Consider the following 26,425-nt stretch of genomic DNA (forward strand, 5'->3'; position numbering starts at 1 on the left):
GAAAATTAGCTACTGAAATTATGCGTCTGTTTTGTGGTTGCCTGTTATCCTTCCCATCCTACCCGGATAATAGCCACAGGGGTCTACGCCAATTCTCTCTAGGCTCCTATATTATCAGTTTTTCCAGTTAACCTTCGAAGACTGTTGTATATTGTCTCCAAGACCTTTTTAAGTCCTAGAGAACTGAGCGCACCTGTACTTCTAGAATTTCCCAACAGGAAATATATTTTCAATGGTGGTTGTCACTATCCCTCTCCATGTCACAACAGAGGCAATTATGTTGACATCACAATCGTAAATAAGTCCCAGCTCCTCTGTGAAAACACTTCCTCATTATTTCCATTTCAACAGTTTATGCTTTTCCAAAGTGTGTTAGCTCCACAGCAATTAAGGTTATTTTCTTCTTTGTCTCATCAATACAAATAATTCCCACTTATTATTTCTCACAGCGTTACCGTTCACGCTGGCATTCGCCTCTCTACCTGTGCCTTTTATTTTCATGTGCTCCTTGTAAAGAATAGCTTCTGATTATCCCATTTCTCCTAAATGCACCATTATTCATCCCAGGTAGATACGGACATCTGCCCACTTCATTATGGATTCGGGTAAGGTTGTGCCGAATCATTTCCATTGAGAATACATGTTAATATCCTTTTATTTGCCCGCCGTATCGGAGAGAGATGATTAAATTGATTTTTGGAAATTCTGTACGTAGGTGGCTTTATTATCTATGAATTTCATTTCAGGATAGTAACGGGGTTGCTACCGAGTATGTTCCTTAGACTGAGTCTAAGACACCACTGATTATAAGACACGACATTATTGTAGGTTGACATTTATAAAAACACTAAACACAAAACCATGGCAACAAAACTATGACACGAGGCCTTACCATTACTTATGATTTTTGACAAAGCATCATCTTCTGCACCATCAGAGCAACAGTGATGCAGGATTTCTTAAAAAGCTACTCCACTGTTGACAACCAGATTTTATTCCAAAGCACCAGTAACAACACTGGCACTTTCTTGGTCTCACCCGAGGTGTCATTTGAAGATTATCATTTAACAAACATGAAGGCATCTTCCGTGTGAACGGAACCCACCACAGGTAGTTACAGTAATCCACAGCACTCAAGGTTATGACAGTATGCATCCCTTGGCAGGTGCACACAAGCACAGACGATGGCAACGTCTCAGGACAACACTGGTCATGAGATGCCGTCCTTGCAACGTGCATGTGATCTCAGAGATGTTCACACGTGAACGTCTGAAACGGGGGATCACATAAACTGAGCACTGGAACCGGTAAGTTGCAGAACACCACAAAGCTAATGGGATTCTTCTCATCTGGTTCTTTTTCCAGTAAAACTTTTGCACTTAACATAATTTGGTCCAGAAAGTATGCAGACCCCCATGAGGGGTGAAGAATCTACACACTCCTATTTTGAACAGGTCATTCAGTCGGCAGCTATAGGTGATAGTTCACTATATGCTACCAAAAGGCCAGTGGATTCACGCTCCCAAACAGTTAAAAAGAACTCTAAAGGAGATTCAAAGGAATTCTAGGAGCTTCTCTGAAAAGTGGCTGGGTGTTTCAAATGTAAGAAATAAGGGGGAAAACAATCCCTAAATCACACCCATACACCATAATGTGGTAATACAGCTTGGGGTTTTTCAGATTTAATATCTAGAAAGTGGATATTATGAGATTATTCTCCAAGTCTTGAAGCACTTAGAATTTCGTTTTCCTGCCGTAAAAGAAAATCTGACGAAGGTAGAGAAGAGTTGGCCCCTTGAATCTCACCAGCCTGGGGAAGACCAGCATTGAACCACTAATGGCTCAACGGTATTTTTCTTCTTGCCCTGCTCTAGCCCCCAGAGTACACGAGAGGTTCCCCTAAGAACGCCTTTTCAATTCAGATCATCATTACACACAGGAAGTTAGAGAAAATACATACGTACACAGGAAAACAAAAAACATAAATTATTCATCAACTCAACACGTAAATGCAACCAAAGGAAACCAACGCTTTCTTTTTTTTTTTTTAACTTTTCTTTTTTTTTAATGTTTATTTTTTGAGAGAGACAGACAGAGCACGAGCGGGGGAGGGAAGAGAGAGAGGGAGACACAGAATCTGAAGCAGGCTCCAGACTCTGATCTGTCAGCACAGAGCCCAACATGGGGCTCGAACCCACAAACTGTGAGATCATGACCAGAGCTGAAGTTGGACGCTCAACCTCTGAGCCACCCAGGTGCCCTGGAAACCAACGCTTTCTGATGAAACTTTTACATACTGATGTACAATTTTTAAAATGAAATTGAATGTTTTTGTCAACTGACTATGTTGAATGTATCAAGCACACGATGTCCGGAATATGGCTGTTTGGATATTATACAGTTTGCTGTTTTTCCTCGTATGATGAATAATAACGCGATGAAACATTTTTGTATATTGATCCAAATGTTTTTCTCAAGATACATTTCTAAAAGGCAAAATGCTTCCCCCCCCACCCCGAGTTTTTACAGATAGTACCAAATTCACTTCTCGAGTGTGTGTGCAATTTACTTCCCTAAGGGGTTGTGAGTCTTTGTTTCCTTCACTGAGAAGAGCATTGGCGTGGATAAAAAAAGAATGCTCTGGCCAGCTGATAGACCCAAACAGTAGTCTCATTTTAATTCATATATATTCTACGTACGAGGGCTGTGAACATTTTCACAGTGTGTTTTGTCATCTGGAATGTTGTTCTGTGAATTAGTTAACACTGTTTACATACTTGCACTGGGTTCATAACGTGTGCTGACATGTAATTGTTCATTTACTTAACTAATACTTTTAAGTAGTATTTCCAGTCAAATCCCATCCGTGCTGCTAACGAAAGGGTTAATATAAAAAGCCTGAAGTATAAATTTTGCAAAAGAGAAGTGAAAACGATAAGTGTCTAGCAAGAACACTAAAGCGAACCAACTGCAAACCCATTAGTCATGGTCTAAGTGAGCTCAGTATACGGCCAATTACAAAATAAATGTGTAAGAGCCAATGTTGTCTTAGCAGATACAGTCAGTCAGAATATGAAATAGGTACAAGGTGGCATCAGAAATAGTAACAAAGATTTTAATACTGAGCCTACATATTGGTCGTTTACTCCTAGATGAAGAAAGGAACCAAGGTCTACTGAAGACGAAAGAAATACAAAAATAAAGGGAGACAGCACCCATTCCTTAAGGAGAGAACTCAAAATTAGAACTGCATTAGAATTATAGATAGATCTGCAGGGCAATACCACCATAATATTAACTTTTTCAAACTCAAAAAATACAGAGCACGGTAATTTACTTTTATTTTTTTATGTTTATTTATTTTTGAGAGAGAGAGAGAGAGAGAGACAGAGAGAGTGAGCGGGGTAGGAGCAGAGAGAGGGGGAGAGAGGGAATCCCAAGCCGGCTCTGCACTGTTAACATGGAACCCCAGGTGGGGCTCGAACTCACAAACCATGAGATCTTGACCTGAGCCTAGACCTGAGCCTAAACCAAGAGCCGGACGCTTAACCTACTGAGCCACCCAGGTGCCCCAGAGGACAGTAATTTAAAAAAAAAAAAAAAAAAGAAAAGAAAAAATGAGAAGACATTTGTTAAATGTTGGAAAGAGATTTAATGAATGGGAGAAATGGGAAATAAAGAATGAAACCATCCCTACAAAATACTAAAACTGTGTGTCATTGGGGCGCCTGGGTGGCACAGTCGGTTAAGCATCCGACTTCCGCTCAGGTCACGATCTCGCTGTCCGTGCGTTCGAGCCCCGCGTCGGGCTCTGGGCTGACGGCTCAGAGCCCGGAGCCTGCTTCCGATTCTGTGTCTCCCTCTCTCTCTGCCCCTCCCCCGTTCATGCTCTGTCTCTCTCCGTCTCAAAAATAAATAAACGTTAAAAAAAAAAAATTTTAGGGGCGCCTGGGTGGCGCAGTCGGTTAAGCATCCGACTTCAGCCAGGTCACGATCTCGCGGTCTGTGAGTTCGAGCCCCACGTCGGGCTCTGGGCTGATGGCTCAGAGCCTGGAGCCTGTTTCCGATTCTGTGTCTCCCTCTCTCTCTGCCCCTCCCCCGTTCATGCTCTGTCTCTCTCTGTCCCCAAAATAAATAAAAAACGTTGAAAAAAAAAATTAAAAAAAAAAAATTTTAAAACTGTGTGTCATTGATACAATCAGTAAATATATATTGAACCCAGGACCTGTTCTGTCGCCCCTGAGTGAAAAAAGCACCTGGCTCTCGTGGGTCTTACCGCCCTGCAGCAGACCAACAGATGCGAATCCCGTTAGAATGAGCACATGGAGGGAGAACGTTGGGAGACGGACCCAAGCGTAGAGAGACTGGGGTAGTGACGATCCAGGATAAACAGCCCGTTCTTCTTGACCAACATTCCCTCCTGCCCTGAGGATCCAAACTCACTCCCATTCCCAGCTGTGCATTTCCCACAGATTAAAGAGCAAAAAACAAACAGACAACAACGGGGCAAGGTCTATTTTTGATGACCGTGGATTTGTTACTTGGATTTCTGGATGACCCGTGAAAAGCAGAGGGAGTTATAACTTCATTCCCACCCCTGCACCCTGGGTACCTGAAAATCAGCTCTATGCTACAAAAGGTTATCTTTCAATTATTAAAGACCCTTCTTCAGTCTTCAGTTTCGATCTGGCATTTGAAGGGTTGACTTCAAATTATTTTATTCAAATCTACAAAATATAAGTAAAATTTATTTCTACTTCCCACCGTTCGCCACCTGCCTATTCCCGATGAAATTCCACATTTCAGGAAAAAAACCCCACAGACTTTTTTGGGGTGGCCTATTAATAATGGACTACCAGATCTTTTCAGACTCCTACAAGCATATCATTAGAACTCCAGGGTCCCATCAATTGTAGACAGTGGTTTTTATGAGTTTCACCGCAATTTAACTCTGTGGGTGTTCAAGATTTAAAATGGAAGCCATAAGGCATACCTTCACCTGGAATTAAGTCATTTTTCATCACAATGTATCACCCAAAACGAATTCTCTTCAAAAACAAGAAGAACTAAAACATTCGGGATTATCAAATATCGACCTTGCAAACAATTTGATCCTTCTCAATGATATAAAAGATTCCAGGCCAAATGCGAGCTAAATATTAATGAGCAAGGTAGACTCAAGTCTGGGAATTAAAAAATATCCTTTATCATTTTTCCTCTCATGTAATTCTAAATTCAGAACCCCCATCTTCTGCAATTAAATTTATGCTGAATATAGGGAATGCATATTTTTGTTTCCAGATTGAGCCTGATGATTTAGGGCTTGTAAAACAAACTAGATCACATAATGGCAATTTTCTTTGCAAAATAATGATTATGCATGTATTATGTTTGCTGATGCCCTTTAATGATGTATGCCACAATGGATGTCCAGAGAAAGCTAGGAAAACCCATTTACTTACTGAGCATTAATCGTATCTTCTTGTATTCTTTTATTTAAAAATAATTTTTTTAATGTGTATTTATTTCTGAGACAGAGACAGAGCATGAGTGGGGGAGGGGCAGAGAGAGAGGGAGACACAGAATCCGAAGCGGGCTCCAGGCTCTGAGCCATCAGCACAGAGCCTGATGCGGGGCTGGAACTCACAAACTGCGAGATCATGACCCGAGCCCAAGTCGGACGCTTAACCGACTGAGCCACCCAGGCGCCCCTCTTCTCGTATTCTTTTGAATTTTCAAGAGAAATGACAAAATAACATTTGTACGATCACTATTGTGTTCCAGCCCCTGTACTATTGTGTGTGCACATACATTATGGATTCTTTTCCTTAGAAATATATGATCCTATGATCGGTGAGATCCATCTATGTTTCTACATGTAGCTGTGGTTCATTCTTTAGCATTGTTTCATACTATTCCCTTGTGTGACAAAAACCACAGTGCATTTTTCCAGTCTATTTTGATGAGGGTCAAAATTGTTCCTGATTTGGCGCTCTTCTAACAATGTTGTTAAGACTATTCTTGTACATGTCTTTCGGGTGCATACGTGTGCACTTAGTGACATCATGGGATGAGAGGGTAAGGTCGTGCTCAGCTTTAGTATATGGCAGTTTTCCAAAACAGCTGTTCTAGTTTATACAAAGTTTGTAAGTTTCTACCGCCATTTTAACTTTTTAATAGGGTTTGAGGACTTACAGGTGATAAACATACGCTGTCGATTTCCATTATCTTTCTTTCTTTACATCCAATACAGACTGGATGTGGTTTTAAAAAATAAGCTTACTCCACAAAAGGTTTGGCTGGTTCCCTGGCTGCTTCCTCAGTGAGGTTTAGTTTAGTGAGGTCAAGATAGGCAAACGCTTTGTGAAACTACCAGCCTGTCACCTGCAGGGCACAGTCCACACTTCAGGGAGTTCTGCACAGCAAGGTAACCATGGGGTTGTCTGTGAGGCGTCTGTGCGGTGTAGAGGAAGCCAGGCTACGGTTAGGCTCAGTTCTTCTGGTCCAGTTTGCTCTCTGCTGTCTCAGGACCTTGACTCCACCACCAGGGACTACCACTGGGGGAGATTAGTCACAAGACTTGGCGGAGAAACGTGAATGGCCAGAGATGGCCTCACCCACCACTCATGGCACCTGTAACCAGCTGCACCCTATCAGTGTGGGGACAGGGTGCTGGAAAGGCACAGCAGCGGGGCAGTTCCTGCAGCCATGCCCCCCTCCCCCCCTCGGCACTCCCCAGCACCACAGGTACCTGAGGAGGTGGCACTGGAGGATGGGATCATGTGGAGCTTATTTTGTTGCAAATAAAAGCAAATGCAACTTACAAGGGCCTAAACACTAAGGACAGTTTGAGCTCCTGTAGGTAATCATTTAAATCCCAGCCTCCCAGGGAGGTGCCTTCATGTTTTGTTCAAGGCTCAAGTTTTATTTCCCTGGGATGTCCTCAGTTCTGCCCGCCTGTGCCTCTGGTTGACAACTCTATTCTCAAGGTGCCAGTGCTAGTTTCCTGGTGACCACAGAGCTAATCCCTTACTGTAGGTGACTCTAAGTGTCCCAGCCGCCTTCTGCAGTGCGCCCTCCGTGGTGCACAGAACGGGGGACAGCTGCTGTGCCTTTACTGACATTCTTGCCATTCAAGATCTCTGGGCTCTGCCCACCATGGCCTGGGGTTGGGCAGGAACCGGTCACTTTGGGGAGATATGATTCTAATTGGTTCAGATGAATCACGGAACATCCCCCCAAATGGGGTTGGGACTAAATTCTCCCAAATGCCAGTGAAGGATAAAAGGTTGCAGAGAAATCAGGGAGAAAACTAGTGTCTGCTCACAATAATCCTGATTGTTCCTTGCGGATGGAACAGTCAACATTAGATGTGCAGTGAATCAGCGTGTGAATGTGTGCATGCATATACTTCTCTGGGAAGAGGGCCCACATCTTCCCTCAGATTATTATAGGAGCTTGTGACTTTCAATTAGCAATTACTGCTCTATGACCTGATTAGGTACCTTGATATTTGAAAAAGGACATGAGTGGGGCACGCAGGTGGCTCAGGTCATGATCTCACGGTTCATGGGTTCGAGCCCCGCGTCGGGCTCTGTGCTGACAGTGCAGAGCCTGGAGCCTGCTTCGGATTCTGCGTCTCCCTCTCTCTCTGCCCTTCCCCACGTGCACTCTGTCTCTCTCTCTCTCTCTCTCTCTCTCTCTCTCAAAAGCAAATAAACATTTTAAAATATTTAAAAAAGAACACGAAAAACATCTGAAAACATCTGATAAATCAGGCTAACATTCAAATATCCTCCAGATGACTGAGTTTATCCATTTCTTAGCAGAGGAAGGACGCGGTGCGTGCAACCCTGTGGCAGATTGTAGGGAAAGTTAACTTAATCCTGCCATGACCCTTTCCTGTCCCCTCAAGTCATTTCCACCTCCACACCTCCCACCCACCAGGGTGACTTTTCCATGAGGCCACCGAATGCAGGGAGCAAATGTACTGTCTCTTGTCCCTAAGAGAGCGTCAGGGAAGAGCAGACCAGCCTCCATTGCCTGGCTTTTCTCAAACGAACATGACTTAGGAAAAGGGGACAGAGTGCCATAAGCAGTGTGCCCATGACTGAGGCCTGGTCCTGGGGCAGCTGTACTGTGTGATCTTCCTCACCTGGCCAGCAAGTGAGGGCTGCTCGCACAAGAACATTCTCCCTGGCCGATGGCTTACTGCCCGCACCTGCCCCTGTGCAGCAGGAACAACATCTCCCGGGGCCCCGGGAATTTTCACCCAGGGTTAATGGAGGATCCAGGCAAGTCGTTGGGCTATTTCTTATCTCAGACGGAAACATCAGGAATCTAATGCAACGGGTGGCCGATGCAGAGCCTCCAGAAGACTTCAGTCTGTACGGGCAGGATGAGAAATGGACCCAGAAGTAATCATAATGCTTCATTGTCCTGACTCACACAGATAATTCATTAATCGGCACTAAAAACTCTCTCTTCTAAAACAATTCAGAGACTATGCCTAAGTATATAAAATGGTCCAGGCTTCATCAATGTCTCCCTCACAAATGTTTCAAGAAGGAATTGTAATAAATATGTCAGGGAAATTTATCATGGCAATCATTTTTCTTTTTTTTTTTTTTTCATTTTTATTCCTACTATAGCAGCTAGAAAGTATATTTATTTCTTTTACTCCAAATCCAAGCTTATGAGGAGATATCAGGTTACGATCCACCCCATGGGGAGACATCTTTTTTGAAAGTCCACATCTTTGCATCAAAGTCCAAACGGAATCCCAGAGGACCAGCAGGTAGAATTAATCAATCTAAAACTCATGTTCTGGGCACCTTTCTGGATTCACCAATCTAGATTCGGTCTTCAGACATCGTATTAGCAGGAAACAGAGACAACTGCTCCTTATCTTTCTACCTGCACGGTCTCAGAGTTATTCACTCTTATTTGCCCCAAAGTCACTGCCCTCTTGTCATTATTATGTCTGTTCAAGCTTTGCCCAAGTGTATCCCTCAAAACCCAAGACCTAAAGGTGTGTAATAAGATTTAGGAGTACCCACCTATCACATGCTATGACCTGTATTTGGATAACTGGCACCAAACAGATCTGACTCCTGATTTTATAAAGTTGATATCAAAGGGCTATTTAAAAATGTAAAAAAAAAAGTGGGCTGTCTGGGTGGCTCAGTCAGTTAAGCATCTGACTCTTGATTCGGGCTCAGGTCATGATCTCATGGTTGGTGAGTTCAAGCTCCGTGTCAGGCTCTGTGCTGACAGAGCAGAGCCTGCTTGGGATTCTCTCTCTTTCTCTCTCTCTCTCCCTCTCTCTCTCAATCTCTCCGCCCCTCTCCACCTCATGCTCTGCCTCCCCCTCTCTCAAAATAAATGAATAAACTTTAAAAAAAAAAGCGTAGAAAGTACTCAGAGCTAAATAACTTGGGGAAACACTGGATTTGTTATAAAAGAAGAATTTATCAGTGAAGCCTTTTTCAAACTCTTTATTGTGCTCGTATGTACCATTAATTCCAAGAAGATTCAACTATTCCACGTATTTATATAATCATGGAAACATTTCTTTATTCTTAGGGGTTATTTCATGGGAGTACTCTGCAAGGATGCTTTCAGAGAACCTGTTTTTGTTTTGCAAAACATGACTGTCTTTGGATTCTCTGCTTTACGTCTCTGAACATTCACTCCCCTTTCCGTCACTGTTCCTTCCTGTGGGCATTTTGTTTGGAAAGATAACCAGTATCACCCTTTTCTTTGTTTATACGGGTGTGGGCATGTCACGGGCATGGCTGTGTGCCCCAAACTGCTCCTACCTCCTTCCTCCATCCCTCAGTAATGACACCATAACATACCCCAATCACGCTGGATCACTGAGCAGTTCTCACTGGGAAGCCTACTCTTAACAGTAGGGTTTAACAGCACAGGGAGCCTGACCAAGAACACGAGAGTAGATAAATAAATGGTAATAATCGGGTATAGAAAGTAAAAGAAACAGCTGTCATTCTTTGCACACGGTATGATCAAAACACAGAATCGGCAAGACCAATTATTAGAACTAGTAAGAGTTGTAAGACTAATGGACTCAAGGTCAATTTCAGAGAATAAGTGATCTTTCAGCAAATAAACCAGAGCCATGGTGTCTAGAAGGCTACTGCACGATAGACACGCTTCCTCTAATGTAGAAGAACTTTATTTACTCAAACTTACTCAATTCAACTCATGACCAAATTGTGAAGTGACCATTCTGATTCATTTACTTCTCTTCCACCATTTACCATCCATTGCAATGTTGGAATTAAGCAGTGAGCTCCAAGTCTAGGCCTAAAGCATCTCAATGGACATTTGACCTTAATATCTCTGGGTCCTCTCCACCATAGTACCTCGTAGGACTAGAGCAAGGGTTAAATAAAGCAAAATACTTTCCTGGCAGACACAGATCTCCATCCCTCAACCCACAGATAAACCTTTTTTTCCCCTAATTACTTTCTTTCCTAATGACTTCCAAGGAATGCTTTTTTTCCTTTTGCAGGTCACAGCACTTTACCAAAGGAAGTTTAAAATCCCTGTTCCGCAACAATCCTACATTATTTATTTCAAACTAGATTGCCACCGTTGTCTAGATATTACTTTATCGACCCCATTTTAACCTTCTAGGTTATTCCCATGAGACCACACCGGATCCACATAATTTCTCTCCTTCCACAGCCCTAATCCCATTACCAATTTTCCTATTTGAAGTCTTCTGCTTCAGATGGTGAAATAAATTTAGGTGATGTTGAAGGAGCTCCCATTGGCCTCAATCTTTGCACCCCCCCTCCCCCAGTTTTCACCATCCAGGTGCTGCCCTCACAAACCTCAGGGACACATCTGTTCCAGGTGTCTGCTTTACAAGAAACACAATAAGAACAGATGCCTGTGGGGTCATCGAGGCACCACTATGGCGAAGGCTACTTCAACGTGGACTGATGTAAACCTAAAGTTGTGTAGCAGCTGATAGATTTGTCCAGAATAAGACCTCGAAGTTTCTCATACTATCTAACACATAGATGGAGGGGTTTCACACTGTTTTCAGAGTTGGGGAAGACGCAAGTTTTATACTCGAATGTTCTGCAAAGATACATTCAGTGTGGCTCTTCACTCAATCTTATCCCTCAAACGAAAAGCTATAATTTCACAGGTAGAGGAAAACTGAGTATCTCTCTGCCTGTCCTCCTTGATAAATGGAAGCATTTGCCTGCCTGCATCACTTGGATCTTTCACGTAGAAGTCTCTGGACTTCATCAGCTATTTACAACCCCTCCCCGCCCCTCCCTGTCTTCTTTCCAGCTAGTAAATGTCAGAGTGACATTTCCTTGTTTGTCATAACACATCATTTAGAGACTACGACTGGGTCATTTTGCCTTTTCTGTCGATCTTTGTCTTGACTCTCCTCAACTAGGACAACCCAGTGGCGTCTATAGCACGAGGACTCGTAGCTCGATCAATGAGTTTTCAAATTATCCAGTGGATTCTGATATGGACAGAATGGAAATAGACACTTTAGGAAGTCAGAACGTAGCACCTATTTAGAAAGACTAAGTAGGATGCTGTCTTCACGAACCGTAACCTGAAGAGAACGGGGAGGTTTTACGGATGTAGAATCACCGAAGGGTGTGAGCAAGGAAGCAGAGGTTTCCTTTGTGTCTTCAAAAACCTCTACTGTATTTATAACGAGAAGGCTTTCCACTCCTTTACTCTCCTGATCCTCCTGGACCTTGCGAGGAAGGGGTGCCTCTACTCGCCCTAGTCGGAGATGAGAAACTCAGCAAGCGCATGGCCACCGTGGAATCGGTTATCTCCCCTTTAGGAAGTCGACACCGCCCACCACCCAGCAACAAAGAGTTGCTCCAGAGACTTTTAAAATCTTCATGGACTCCTCCGTATTGGGATCGCCTCTTGTACCACCATGTCAACACTCTTCCGCACCGTCGTCACTCTTAAAGACTGACGGAGCACGTTCTACACGCAAGGTTCCTATCTCGTGTTCCGTGAATGAAAGTGTATGTAAAAACATAGACTTAGCTCCCAAGGTTGGTTTTTATTTTTTTTTTTTAAGTAATATAGCTAAGTAAGTAAGACAGACATAAAACAGGTTTAGAAGTAGAATATTAGTATTTGCTGGAGCCCTGGAGACCACCTTACAGCACCGGCCGTTTAAAAGGCGTGGCTAAGGTCACGATCTCGCGGTCCGTGAGTTTGAGCCCCGCGTCAGGCTTTGGGCTGATGGCTCGGAGCCTGGAGCCTGTTTCTGATTCTGTGTCTCCCTCTCTCTGCCCCTCCCCCGTTCATGTTCTGTCTGTCTCTCTCTGTCCCAAAAATAAATAAAAACCGTTGGGAAAAAAAAAAAAAATTTAAAAGGTGTGGCTAACCCTGGAGATGCTGGTGGTGATGGCCCAAAGCCAGGTGATGGCAGAGCTGGCAAGGGGACCCTCATTCCCTTTCTTCCTAGTTCAACCCTCCTTTCCGAGTGAATGGCCCCGAAGTGTCTCGTCACAGTTCAAAGGCGTGAGAGCCCATGATGTACAAACTACAGCTAAGACCGTCCTCCCAAAATGAAAGGCTTCCAGCAACCTGCCACGATGACACACGGAAGTGCGTCATGTTTTGAGGCATGTGTCACTCAGCAAAAGCCACAGAGCCTTGCTATTCGAAGCATGGTCTGGGAGGAACAGCCTTGGCCTCATTTAGAGAACCTCAAGATCCACCCCGCAGCCACTCCCAGAACCTGCGTGTTAACAACAACTCCCAGGGTGCCCAGTCGTGTCTGAGAAGCACTGCGACAGGGGGATTTTAGTGACGAGGGGGAACATAACATCCAAGACCCCCTCTTTCCTTGGATGCACATGAGCACGAAAGCAAGTGCAAGCATTTAAGGTGCGAAGAGAACGGAAATGTTCGACTTTGGAGAGGCGACTTGTGTCCTTTAGATAAAACACAGTCTCGTGTAAAATGCTGTGCCCCCCACTGCCTCGCTGAAACCCCAACTCTTCCACGAATGCTTTTCCAATCACATAAGCCAAAATACATCCTTCCGGCGCACACACTGAGCTTAGATGGCACTTGCGATTTCCACACATCATCAACTGCCCCGTATTCTCAGAGATACTGGAAAACCACAAGTAGAAAGAACCAAGTTCAGCAGGCTCTTCCTTTATCGGTCCCACCTGAGGCACCAAACTTAAGATCTGCAAAAATTTGGGCGCCTGGGTTGGGACCCAGGGTTGAGCGTCCAACTCTTGATCTTGGCTCAGGTCATGATCTCATGGTTCGGGAGTTTGAGCCCCACATCGAGCTCTGTGCTGATGGCATGGAGCCTGCTTGAGATTCTCTCTATCCCTCTCTCTCTCTCTCTCTCTCTCTCTCTCTCTGCCCCTCCCCTGCTCACACTCTCATTCTCTCTCAAAGTAAATAAACTTAAAACAATAAAAATAAGATGAAAAATCTGCAAAAATGGCTGCCAAGTGTCCCTACATCTGAAAGTGGTCTTTAGACTATTAGGAAATGAGGAAAGGGTGTGAAATCGCTTGCATACATTAGCCATCATCCCCCTGGGGAGGAAGCCTCCAATGCAGGCAGCTGGTGGGATTCTCTGGCACCTTCCATCGTTTGGGTGGGAGAGGAAGGAATGTACAAGTGGATACAGGTTGCCTCTCAGCACACACCAAGTGAGGGGGTCGGGGAACTCTTCGCGGGCTCGGAATGGGTGACTTGGAAGCAGAAGCTGTATCTACCTCGACCCCACCTGGAAAGTTTTCAACAGAAGCTGCAACCAGAACTTTCTCTTGAACAACCAGATGCGAAGAGTGGAGCTGTACTGGGAACACACCGTGTCTGGGATGGTGAGAGTGGAAAATGTGGGTGTTCCTCATGACACAGATGGACCATATGAATGACAAAGCCAAGAGCCAATTAGAAAGGAACCCACCCAGAAGTGCCTGGGTGGCTCAGTCGGTTAAGCGTCCGACTTCAGCTCAGGCCATGAGCTCGCGGTTCGTGGGTTCGGGCCCCGCGTCGGGCTCTGTGCTGACAGCTCAGAGCCTGGATCCCGCTTTGGATTCTGTGTCTCCCTCTCTCTCTCTCTCAAAATAAATAAATAAACATTGAAAATTTAAAAAAAAAAAATAAAGGAACCCGCCCAACAGAGCAAAGTAATGGCAGAGACTGACAACAGGAAGCCTGAGGACGAGGGACAGTGTCACAGCCGGAGGAAAAGCCACAGAGTCACCTTTCAATATCTATGCGATGGTGACGAAAGAAAAGCTCTGACAAGCTGCTGTCAGAAAAGGGTCGGCTTTGTGTCCCGTCCGCAGAGACCTATCACCAGATCATGACGGCACCTACCATGTTATGCTCTGTTTTTACCCTCATTTCTCCTCCTTCCCAACCCAACCTTGGAGCAAACAGACATGGGGCACTGGGTGGCGAGGAGGGTGGAGGGATGCGCTAGGAAAGAGGCAGAAGAAGGGCCCCTTTCCCCCCTGCAGGTGCCGGACCCAAAGCTCGCTCAAGCTGCTGGAGAGAGGAAGCCTGTCTTTTGAGTGAGTTTGGGAACTGATAATATATTAGCCTGCACTGGGCATCTTAACTCCTGAAAGGGCACTGTTTGTAGAGCAAAGGAGCCAGAAAGGGATATGATATCTTCACAATCTGGGTTCAAACACAACCAGCTAGAGACGTGCTTCACGCATGATACATCATTTTGGCTAGGGCCCATGGGACTGCAGGAGAAAAGTGGGAACCTGTAAAAAATAAAAAAGCTCAAATGAAAACAAATAAATTATGGATGTAATTGAAATTTGGGGAGCTCCCTCTTGGGCAGATGAATCCTGTCCCATCCCTTCTCTTGAACCCATAGCCCATGTTACATCAAGCTACCCACTTCCAACGGCCACAAAACCCGAGGTCTCACTCCATAACATGCCAGGGAACCCAAAAGGTTTTTATTGACACGTCACTGAAAAGTGAGATACAACACGGCAACGTTCCTTTTTTTTTTTTATTTCTTAAACGTTTATTCATTGTTTGAGAGAGACAGAGCATGAGTGGGGGAGGGGCAGAGAGAGAGGGAGGCACAGAACCTGAAGCAGGCTCCAAGCTCTGAGCTGTCAGCACAGAGCCCGACGTGGGGCTTGAACCCACGGACCATGAGATCATGGCCAGAGCTGAAGTCGGACGCTTCACCAAATGAGCCACCCAGGTGCCCCAACACAGCAAAATTTCTATTCTGTTCCCCAAAGTATAACTCCCGGCCACCACTACATCATCTTTTTGCCTCGTTCCCTTTTCTCTCTTGCCACAAAGCCTCACAGATACCCTCTATCTTTCTGATAAATTCAGCTCTGGCGAGCTCTGTCCGATAATAACCTGGAAAGGAGCCATCACTCCTACTCCTGCTCAGAAAGCAATTTGGTGACCTTTTTTTTTTTTTTTTTTTCTTAATTCTCACTTGTGCCTCTTGGGAGACAAAGTTTGAAAGCAAAGAAGCTTAGCAAAAAGTCTGTTCAACAGAAAAAAAGTTTTATTTGGTGGTCATGGGGAATGAGAGAAAACACAGGAAATCCCGTTAGCAATTAAAGAGGCTTCTCTATTTTCTGTCCATTTTACATAACGGTGACTTTCCAAACACAGAGGGGCCTCAGGGAAGTAAAAGGAAGTGGGGGCGGGCTTCAGGTGAAGGTACCCGAGAGTCTAGAAGGGAGGCCACATGCCCCGTGCTGCAGGGGCCCATAATTTCTGTCCCCTCGCTGCCCCCTGCTGGCTCTTTCTCTCAACTGTCATCCTTAGCTTCCCGTGACCACCCATGGCTGTCAGAGTCTATGGAATCTTCCAGATGGTGCCCTCCACCTCTGATGACTATCTCCGGGTCTCTCAGTTCAAATCTCCAATGACACTGTCGACTGGCTCCGCTCAGCGTGTGGATTTCTTCCCCGTAGCATGAGTCCAGCCCTGGTCCTATCAGCTGGCTCTAGGAGCAGGCAGAGTCCTGCGTTTCAAACAGAAGCGAGGCCGTAGGCGAGGTCTTTCTTTCACACGATACGTGGCCCATGAGGCGATGAACAGCATCTCCGTTACCCTGGCAGTTGATGAGTGAATTAAGAAACATACGTTGCACCGTTTCAAAAGCCAACATAGCGTGGAAGAAGATGGTAAGCGTTGCTTTATTTTTGTTTTTTTCGCATCATGTCCCTCTTGGTGATCTCTCGGACTTTTTTGACTATTGCACGGAGGAAGTGAAGCTGGGGAGTCCCTAGAGTGGAAGGCATTAGAACCTGATCTGAGTGGTCGCAAACAGAAATTACCGGAAGCAAGTATAGCTAATGCTACATGGTAGCTCCATGGGTTCCTTGGTTGCCAAGAATCGTATTTACCATTTGGGGGAGCAGGAAAAGTTGGTCGTACGAGGCCGGGAGTTTGCATGCAATGTCTAGACTGCAGGGCACATAGTGAGAACGGTAAGTGCTGAGCCCCACTTCCTGTGTGAAGTCTTCCCCAACTAGACTGAATGGATCACTCTTTTCTCGGACCACACTCCCGTAATTTGGCTTTATTCGTCTTTTAACAGCCAGGTATTTCATTCTTTCGTTCCCCGTCTCATCTGTGAAGACCCACCTGACTCACCAACGAAAGAGACAGTTTCTTTATTGGTTTTTTTTTTTTTAGAACAGTAAGCAAGGAGCCCATGCTTACAAAATACATAAATAACACGTAGCGTTGAGGAAATTAATAGACTTACAGGTTGAAAGAAGCATGAGTTGAAGCTTACTGAATGAAAGATTCAATACTGTTCATTATTTACACATTTTCAGTTTGAAAACATTTTCTGTTTTACTTGCCTTGTGACTGGAAGTGATTTGCCTCTCATCACTTGGCTCAGTTTCCTCAGTTAAAAAATAAAAGGAGGAAAAAAATCATACCTACCTACTGTGGCTGCTGTTGTGAAGATAAGACGGCATTCGTGAAAAACTTATGACAAGTGAGGGATGGAAAAGGCATGTCAAATTGGTGATCACCTCATCTCATACGGTACCTCTGTTTTCAGGCTGCAAGCTTTGCTTGTATCAGATATGCATAGTATGTGTCCGTTTTCATACTAAAGTGTGAAGGACTCCCACTGGATTAGGGTTCGCATTAAGCACATCTCATTATAGAACTGGTTGTAACATCTATGCCCATGAATGCCTTAATAATGGCAATCACTCTGCCTATGGCTCTTTCTCAGGTTGGAACATGAGCAAGGAAGAGCCTGATGGGGCCCTGAAGCCTTAGTCTTCAGATAGCGAGGGCCGGGGATGGAGGGTGCAGGGGGAGGCCCAGCGAGCTGCAACCACTTACCTGAGAGTCGACCCAAAGAGGAGGCACAACTTAGCTCATTCTCAGACCCGGTCTACTGACCCCTTTTCCCTTATGTTCTTGCACCCTCAGTAAATATTCCTCCTCCGGATGGGCTTTTCCACCCCCGAACTCACACACTTCAGACTACTTTAACAAAGGCCCAGAGCATCTTCGACTTTTTTACTTTATGAAAAATGTGAACTTGTTCCTTTGTGTCTGCGTTACACCAGATACAATTTTTAATTATAGAGCCATGTCTAAATGTCTCAAGATCTCTTAATATTAATTTGAGATTTTCATAAAACAAGACAGACACTGAAAAAAGCATGCACGCTATACGTCGTAGGCATGCAATACAGACTCTCTCGGGCCCTACGAACGTGGGGACGGGACCAGCAGGGAGCCACATAGCTGTCCTCTGTCTCTGCTGACTAAACACAGATTGCCAGGCACTTAAACAAAAATAACATGAATGGGGGGGGGGGGTCTATGAAATTCCAGTCAGTCTATTTCCTTCACAAGGTATAAGATTTGAGATAATTAAAATACCGCGTGTGAGGGACAGCTTTTGACTTAAAAAGAAGTAACCCGGCAAGTTTAACCAGAAAAGCAATTACTACTCATCTGTTGCCTCTTCTTCCTGGAAATTTAACTTATGCATGAGCTGATACTCGTTTTATGTATTTTACTGAGAAAACGAGGACAATTAAAATTTTTTGAAATCAATAAAACGTAAAACCAAATAACATAAATAGGTTTTCGCGAATATCCAGGAAGTCATTAAAGCAATTTATGTTTTATGCATTACATTAAACATTCTACAATTCTTCGGGATGATTTAGGTTCTGGGTAGTAAAAAGAATTTACATTTTTTTTTAATTGACGTGGGTTCCCTCTCTTATCTCTTTCACGAATGACCAGCCAAACAAGTAAGCTTCCTGTCTGGCGTGTGTGATGGGCTAAGGTGGGCCAGACCACCCTTGACCTGGATGTGCTCTCAGAGACACTGCACGTTAGTGAAGTGCCCTCCAGGCTGAGCCACGGACCCGTGTGACATACGAGCTCGTAGCAGATGCGGCCCCGACTCCGTGCTCCAACAGAGCTACGCGTGACACAGCTGGATGCGAGAGAGTGCGCCACGGACGGGGGCCGGCGAATGAGGGTCTGCGTCCAGGCTGTCTCACCAACTAGCTGCGTTTTGTTGGAGCTCAGGTTTTATGAAATGAAAGGACAGAGCAAAATTGCCTCTGGAGCTAGATCCTGTTTTAAAATACTACGGACGTCGGCTGAGCATCCGGCTCTTGGTTTTGGCTCAGGTCATCAACTCACAGTTTGCGGGTTCGAGCCCCGCGTCGAGATCTGCACTGACAGCGCGGAGCCTGCCTGGGATTCTCTCTCTCTCCCTCCCCGGCTTGTGCACTTTCTCTCGCTCTCTCAAAATAAATAAATAAATAAATAAATTTTATACATATATATACACATATATATATACACATATAACGTATGTGTGTGTATGTATATATACATACACGCACACACACTCACAGACACTACGTATTAGGAACAGAGGCCTGTCTGTGACAGGAGGCACCAGGCACTGTCACAGGAGAGGACAGGAATCAACGGTCAGGATTAGAGGAGCTGGGAATTCTGCCAGAGCCACAGGCTCAGGAACAGGCAGAGGGACGAGAGCAGGTGGAAAGGTACGAAACTGAAGCCACAACAGCAAACTGGAGAGTGAGACAGGCACCCAAGAGTTAGGATGGAGACCTCGTCTGCTGAATTTGTGCGCTGAAGGGGTGACGACGGAGGAAGGGCAGGACAAGCCTTGCTTGCGTTGGGGGCGTCCACGGTGGCTTGTGGGTCGGTGGCTGAGCCAGTCACTTAGGGAAGGCTTCCCGCGGAAAGGGAGGTGCCGACGAAGCCGTGTGCGGAAATCCAGAAGGAAAACCCCCTGGCCCGTGAAGAGGAGGAGGAGGCTGCTTAATTCCAGAGGTGTGCAGACCGAGGAAAAGTGTGGCAAGAGGATGAACTGCCTGGGGAGGCGGGAGCTCTGCTGTCCACAGAAGAAGGGCAGGGAGGCGTGGGAAAGACACGGGAGGCATCCTGGCGGGGGTCACAAGGCAGAGGAAGAAAGATACCTTCCAGATTTAACAGGCTGTGCCTTAACAAATGGGCATTTGGAGAATGGGACACACTGGGGAGGGGAGAACAGGGGACCGGGAGGAAACGGAAGCGACTGGACATCACAGGAGACAGAAGCTGGTAGGTGTAACAACGTCCTGGAGAGGGCGGGGGGAGGAAGGCTGAAACACCGATGGAAGGCGCGACCTGGGCTGACCATTCCTTCCTGGATGCGGTCTCAAAGTGCAGAGGGGTAACACGTGTCCAACTAAAGATTTGAGAAAATAAAGTGAGGAGTAAGTCTAGTGACTGCCCTGTCATTCTAGAAACTTCTCTGTCACTGGTTCCAGGGCCACAGTAAGCAAAGTCCCCAAACTACTGATTCTAAAGCCTGGGCATTGAATTGACTAATGGAAGAGATGAGTGGGGTCCCACTCCCTGGGACGGCCGGGTCACAGTCGTGTCAAAGCAGCTATGATACACGTAAGTACATCTCTGGGCAAAACACAGAACAAGCAATCTGACAACTGGGAAAACAACCCAAATTAGCAGATTCTGGAGAGGGCAGAGTTTGAGGCACGTGCCACAGGTGGAAAGTGAGAGGGGGAACATCTAGAAATAAGAAAAGCGCGGGTGGGGAGTACCTGAGTGGCTCAATCAGTTAAGCGTCTGACTTTGGCTCAGGTCATGATCTTGTGGTTCGCAGGTTCGAGCCCCGTGTCGGGCTCTGTGCTGACAACTCAGAGCCTGGAGTCTGCTTAGGATCTGGGGTCTCCCTCTCTCTCTGCCCCTCCCCCCACTCATGGTCACTCTCTCTCTCTCTCTCTCTCTCTTAAGAATAAACTTTAAAAAAATTTTTAAAAAGAAAGAAAATCAGTAAGAGAGCCAGAAATTCTGTGTTCAAACGGCACCCAAATCTCTGGTGGCCCCTGAGCCGTGCGGGATTGGGGAGGGTCCGGGCGGCCTAGATAAGAAGGAAAGAACGCAACTTACATGGAAGCTGCCCCCCCACTTAGCGGCTCACTAAAAATTAATAAACAGACACTCTTCAGAGAAACATAACAGAATCCCTCCACTCGAATTCACAACGGAGCAAATTCAAGATCAGTCAACATACAAAGAAGTAGGGAAATGTGACCCATCCTTGTTTTCAAATGTTTATTTATTTTGAGAGAGTGAACAAGTAGGGGAGGGGCAGAGAGAGACGGAGAGGCAGAATCCCAAGCAGGCTCTGAGTCCAGCGCACAGCTGGACACAGGGCTTGATCTCACAACCGCCAGATCAGGACCTGGGCCGAAACCAAGAGCCGGACGCCCAACCAACGGAGCCACCCGGGCGCCCCTCAAGAAAGTAGTGCGATCAACCCAGACCAGTCCCAAGGTGGCCCAGATGTCAGAATCAGAAGACAGGGATTTTAACGTGTCGCAATGAGGCCCGTTACTTACAGGGAAAAAGTACTTACGGTGAATGAAAGGGTAGCACTCTAAGCTGGAAAAACAGAGACTCGGAAGAAAGGACAAAGTAAAATTTCCAGAATTAAAAATACAACATCCGAAATACACCGCTGGCCGTGCCAATGGTAGGATGGAGAAGCCAGGGGGAAGCGTGGCTTGAATGTGAGGACAGAGCAGCAGAAACCAGCAAACCCAAAGAAGACAGAGGAAACGGGCATAAAAGCAGGAACCGACTCTGAGACCCGCAGCATCATACAAAGTGTCTGACATACGAATAACTGTCACTCCAGCAGCCCAGGGACAGGAGGGAAGAAACACCTCATTTCACCAGATGCTCTGAACGTGAAGATTCGAGACGGTAAATAGGAAGAAAACCATGTCCAGGCATCTGACACCCAAATACTACAAACCAAAGATAAAGAGAAAATCTTGACAGGACACAGAGAACAGTGGTGCATTGCATTCAAGGGACAATGAATCAAATGGCTATCCACTTCTGAGGAGGGGGAAAAAAAAAATTCAAGACCAGAATTCAGTGGAAAGCTCTTTCAAGCACTGAAAGAGAAACCGAAATCTTACCAACTCAGGATTCTCTGACCAGAAAAAAAACAGCTTTTAGGATGAAGGCAAAATAAAAATGCAGGAGGGTCTAGCCAGTATTCTTTCACAAAAACGCCCTCCTACTGAACTAAAATGGCTCAGTTTAGAGGCTTTATTTTTTGAACATCCTAAAGGAAAAATGACAGAGACCCAAGCCACACTGAGCCTACTGGCCGAATCTTCACTGTCCCTTAGTGAGTTAAGCACTAGAAATAGAAAGGAAATGTAAGTAGGGACTAGGAAATTAAATTCATCATGGGGCGCCTGGGTGGCTTGGTCGGTTAAACGTCTGACTTCGGCTCGGGTCATGATCTCACGGTCTGTGAGTTCAAGCCCCGCGTTGGGCTCTGTGCTGACCACTCAGAGCCTGGAGCCTGTTTCAGATTCTGTGTCTCCCTCTCTCTCTGCCCCTCCCCTGTTCATGCTCTGTCTCTCTCTGTCTCAAAAATAAATAAACGTTTAAAAAAATTTTTTTAAAAATTCATCAAAAAGAACTTCAAACACTTGGATTATCGTTAGCTGGAAATCCTGGGGGTTTCGGGGGGTGTCAGGTGGGACCGCCCCCTGTCCCCACACCTGGAGGGCAGGGAGAGAGGGTCCACACCAGGCTTGTGGTGGGGCCACCAGATTGCAGATCTCCACACCCTCCTGCCAGAATCCCACAGGTTTACAGGAGCCTTAACAAGGCGGGGTCACCTGTACCACCTGGACGGTCTCAAGGACATCTCGCTCTCTCAAGGCTGAGACCTCGGAACCACCTGTGGGAACGGTGGGCACATTCGGAGGACCCGGCACAGAGTCTGGCTCCAGGGTCAACCTGAGGTCCCGTCCTGTCGCTGACCTCCCGCAACAGTTATAAACATGCCTCTCGTGAAACAGTCGAGATGCGAGCTTTAAATACCACACTGGGTCTCGTGTATCAGTAAACGAGTGTTTTAAATACGAGTTTATTTTCCTCAAAATAGGCCTGACCTTAAAATTTTAACTCACCCTGTATCAGCAGGAATAGCTTTTATGTCCCATCACTTGTACGTTTCAAAAGGCAATGAAGAAAAGTTTAAGTGCCGGTGAAGGTAATAAGCTACAACTGTGGAAAAGATTTAATGATGATCTTTTTTTAAGAAAACAACAAATTAAAGAATAATTCTGGAATACGTGAACTACGGCATATCGAAGTTTAAACTGTCCGTTCTGCGACACTGAGTAACCCACGCCTTTACCAGGGAAGACTTTAGTGTCTTTGAGAATAAGAAACGCAAGCATTTTATGTAAATAATAAAACCGTGGCTCTTTTTATAGAGGTTATATTGGATTTTGATAAATCTTTGTACAATGGTACATAAGTTTTCAAAACCAAAATTTTAAACGTTCATATTGTTTAGTAATGTTATCACAAAATATACCCATTAAGCACTCAAAAAAAAAAAAACACCTCACAATACATCATGACTATAGAAAACTTAAGTGGAAAATACAGCAAAAATACAAGTCATTCCTTCTAATTCCAAGTCAATCATGCTTAATTGTTTGGTATATTTCCTGACTATCTTTTCAGATATTTCTATGTAATTCAGTATCATAAAATGTATACCATTTTGTATCTAGAAAGAAAGAAGAAAACACTTCATAAGTTTCCAGAAAGTGTCACCTTCCAGCAAGCCCCTGAGGACACAGAGGCCGCCACCATGGAAACACTCAACGTGGGCTGCTCGACCAGCCATTGGACAGCTTCCAATGGCTGGTCACATCTCAAGTCTACAGAACAGCCCAAGCTGTTGGCCAGTGCTTGCTTGACCAGTATTTGGTGAATACCAGTCATGGTGCCCAACACCAGACCCGCATGGCAGGTACAAGTGCATAATCCCACAGGGACATTTTAATTCCCCAGCCCCGTGTGACCATGGCTCCTGGTGTGCTCAGGAGGTAACTGCCGTGGTTACCGCTGTGATCCTTAGCAGCCGTGAGTCACTGGTTACCGGGGGGGGGGGGGGGGGGGGGCATCCCCCCAACATGATCAGGAACAAGGAAACAGAAGGGAAGGCTACACCCAGCCACTGAGCAGGGACCCTACAAGACAAAGACGACAAATGCTTCCCAAGAACAAACCATAACAATGTGTCCAATCGGAATAGCTGGGACTGAGGCAAGGGAGTGAATCAACACAAAAGTGAGTTCAGCGGAGAGGGTGAGGCCCTTCTTCCCGGAAAGCCTCCCACATGGAACCCTCAGGACAGCAGATAAAATGGAAACAAGCATATTTCAAACTTCTCACAAAACGCACTGATATTATCCAGTTTTGCATTTAGGCAGAAACCATGGCAGCCTAAGTCCCACGTGACCCGTCTTACTTTCTGGTTGACTGTCGACCCCCTGCTCCGTGCGTGTGCCTCGTTCACTCCACACTCGCTCGCTCGCTCGTCACCCGGTTAATTCTGTCTCCAGCGCTGCCCCATCACTGCGGCAACCCTCGTCCACAACCACACACCATACACCTGCATACTTCTCGGGCAAATGACAACTTCAGTGGATTCTCCTTTGAGGAAGGGACCCGGAAGGGAGTTGGAATTGTTTCCTCCCGGCAGATGGACAGTGGGCCATGGGGACCATCAGAAAGGTCAAAGCACGAGGAGCAGGTATGACAACGGCGTCACTCCAGAGGGTGAAGGCAATCTCTAAATTTCTATTCGGCGTTCTCAGTTCTCCGAACTTAATCGGAGTTGACCCAGTTTGTTAAGTGAGCGGCTGACAATGACTGTTCACTGAATCAGCGTCACTCGACGGACCCGCCAGGTGCCTCCTTGCGACGAACAGGTCTCCTACTACATCCTGAATGGTTGCCCACTTCCCAGTGTTGAACACTTCCCAGAACATTTTATTGGTGTCAGTACCTTGCAGTCCAGTTCTGCCAAGAAGCCACTTTCACGCTGGAACCAAAGGCATCTTTTAAAAGAGATTACCGAGTGATCTTCCGAACTCCAGATGTCTCTACCACATACTCACCGGTGCGTGAAACTTGATGATTTCTCATTTACAACCTTCTAGTATCAGCTACTACGTATTAAAGAGACATTTCCTATTGATATTAAATAACGTAAATGTGAAAAGTGTCACTGCTCGAATCATCGTTAATGAACATGGAGATCAGAGATATGGCCCGCTGATTGAAATACTGCACCCAGATCTGCCCGGAGTACAAAACGCTGGCTATCGCGCGATTGACGGAAAGGCATTCGGTCTCACTCCTCATCGTACATAACTCAACAGACCAGGAGTTCCTTCATCCACCAAATGAACCCAACTCCTCACATGTGCAGTTTCCAACAAATACCACCGTCTTCTACTAACGTGCTGCCCAAACAGGTGTAACAAACAGGAGACAAAAGACCAGAGCACAGATTCAGGCCACATACCAAATCTAAGATCCAAAGCACTGGCCTCCTCTCAGTTTTTGTTTGTTTGTTTTGGTTAGAAATACTCTAAAATACCCTAAAAGTACTGTGATACAGAACACTGCTGCCGGCCTTCCCTAGGTAAGCCAGGTAAGGAATCTTCCTTGCAAACTAACTGCGACCTGAGGTGAGCCTCCGGCGAGTGCGAGAAGAGTCGCGCTGGCCGTGGCCACGCAGGGGCTGTGCCGCACACACAGGGTGGAGCAGGGGGCCTCTGTGGCCGTCTGTCTCTCCGCGCGGGCAAGCACACCCTTCCCACGTCTGGTCCCTGCACACCCTGCGCTACGAGGGAGCCTCTGCAGCAATTTCTCACCGCTGCTTGTTCTCCCTTCTCCGAACGCCAGGTGATTTCCTGGAAATCTTTCCAGGCACGCGTGGCCCATTAAAGTTAATTAAGCACGTGTCCGTGACACCTAGGAGAGCGCGCGCCCCGCGGAGCCCAAAGGGCCGCCCGGAAGCGCTCTGCCCAAGGGTCACACGCGGACCCCCGAGGCCCTGCCTCCCACCGCTGACCTTCCCTGACCCCCGGGAAAACTCTGCGATCTGGGGGGGGGAATCTGCATGTGCCCGCGAGCCGCCGCACCCGGAGCCAGCGCCCCAGGCTCTCCGTGCCCCGGGAAGCCCGGGCAGGTGCGCCGGCCCCACTGTGGGCTCCGCTCCGGGACGCGCCACCTGTTCTCGCAACCCCCCCCCTCCGGCGGCCCCCTAGACGCCAGGACCCCGCCCCGCGGCCGGGATGCGGAGGGACCCCGAGGCCCGGGATCCGCAAGCCCGCGGGGGTCCGCTCGTCCGGCCTCCCCCCGCGCCCCGCGTGCCGCCCGAGCGCCCCCCCTTCGCGGTCCCTTACCTTGTGGCCTTTCCCCGGGGGACACCTGACGTTATTGGAGGCTCCCGCCGTTTGATTCATGTCCGGAGGAAGTTGGGGGCCCGCCGCTCTACCTTGCAAACTTCCCGGGTGCAGGAGGGCGGCGCGGAGCGCGTCTCCGGGAGCCGAGGGGGTCCTGCCCTCCAGCCGCGTCGGGCGCGGGCGGCGAGTCGGCGGGCCGCAGGTGTCCGCGGGGCTGCGCGCCGCACGGGAGAAGCCGCTGCCGGGACCCGGGAGGGAGCGAGGCCGGCGGCTGCGGGGACGCTTCGCGCGGCGCTGCCTTCCCGGGCGGCGGTCCGCGGCTCAGGACCGGGAGGCCGCGCGGACCCACGGGCGCTCCGAGGACGGGCGCGGAGGTACGTGTCCGGCGGGTGGGACCGCGGGAGCGTGGCCGCCGCGCGCCCTGACGCCCCCTCCCCCCCGGGCGGAGCCTCGGCGGCGGGCACCTCGCGGGGGCGCCTTCCGCACGCCGCCGGCCTCCGTGCGCACCCGGCACCTCCGAGGGCCGGCGCCCGCTCCCGCCGCCCAGGCTCCCCGGGATGGTCGGGAGGGGG

General features: G+C 47.0%; 1 protein-coding gene across 1 annotated transcript in view; it reads right to left on the reverse strand.

Annotated features, from left to right (window-relative positions):
* Positions 1-26,159, reverse strand: part of DPP6 (dipeptidyl peptidase like 6) — a 953,748-nt gene extending 927,589 nt beyond the window's left edge. The window contains exon 1 of the mRNA XM_058723704.1: positions 25,854-26,159. Within this exon, the coding sequence (XP_058579687.1) occupies positions 25,854-25,913 (60 nt within the window). The 5' untranslated portion in view covers positions 25,914-26,159. The remainder of the gene's footprint in view (positions 1-25,853) is intronic.
* Between the last annotated feature and the right edge of the window lie 266 nt (positions 26,160-26,425).

The sequence above is a fragment of the Neofelis nebulosa genome, chromosome 4 (assembly GCF_028018385.1).
Source record: "Neofelis nebulosa isolate mNeoNeb1 chromosome 4, mNeoNeb1.pri, whole genome shotgun sequence".
Lineage (NCBI taxonomy): Eukaryota > Metazoa > Chordata > Mammalia > Carnivora > Felidae > Neofelis > Neofelis nebulosa.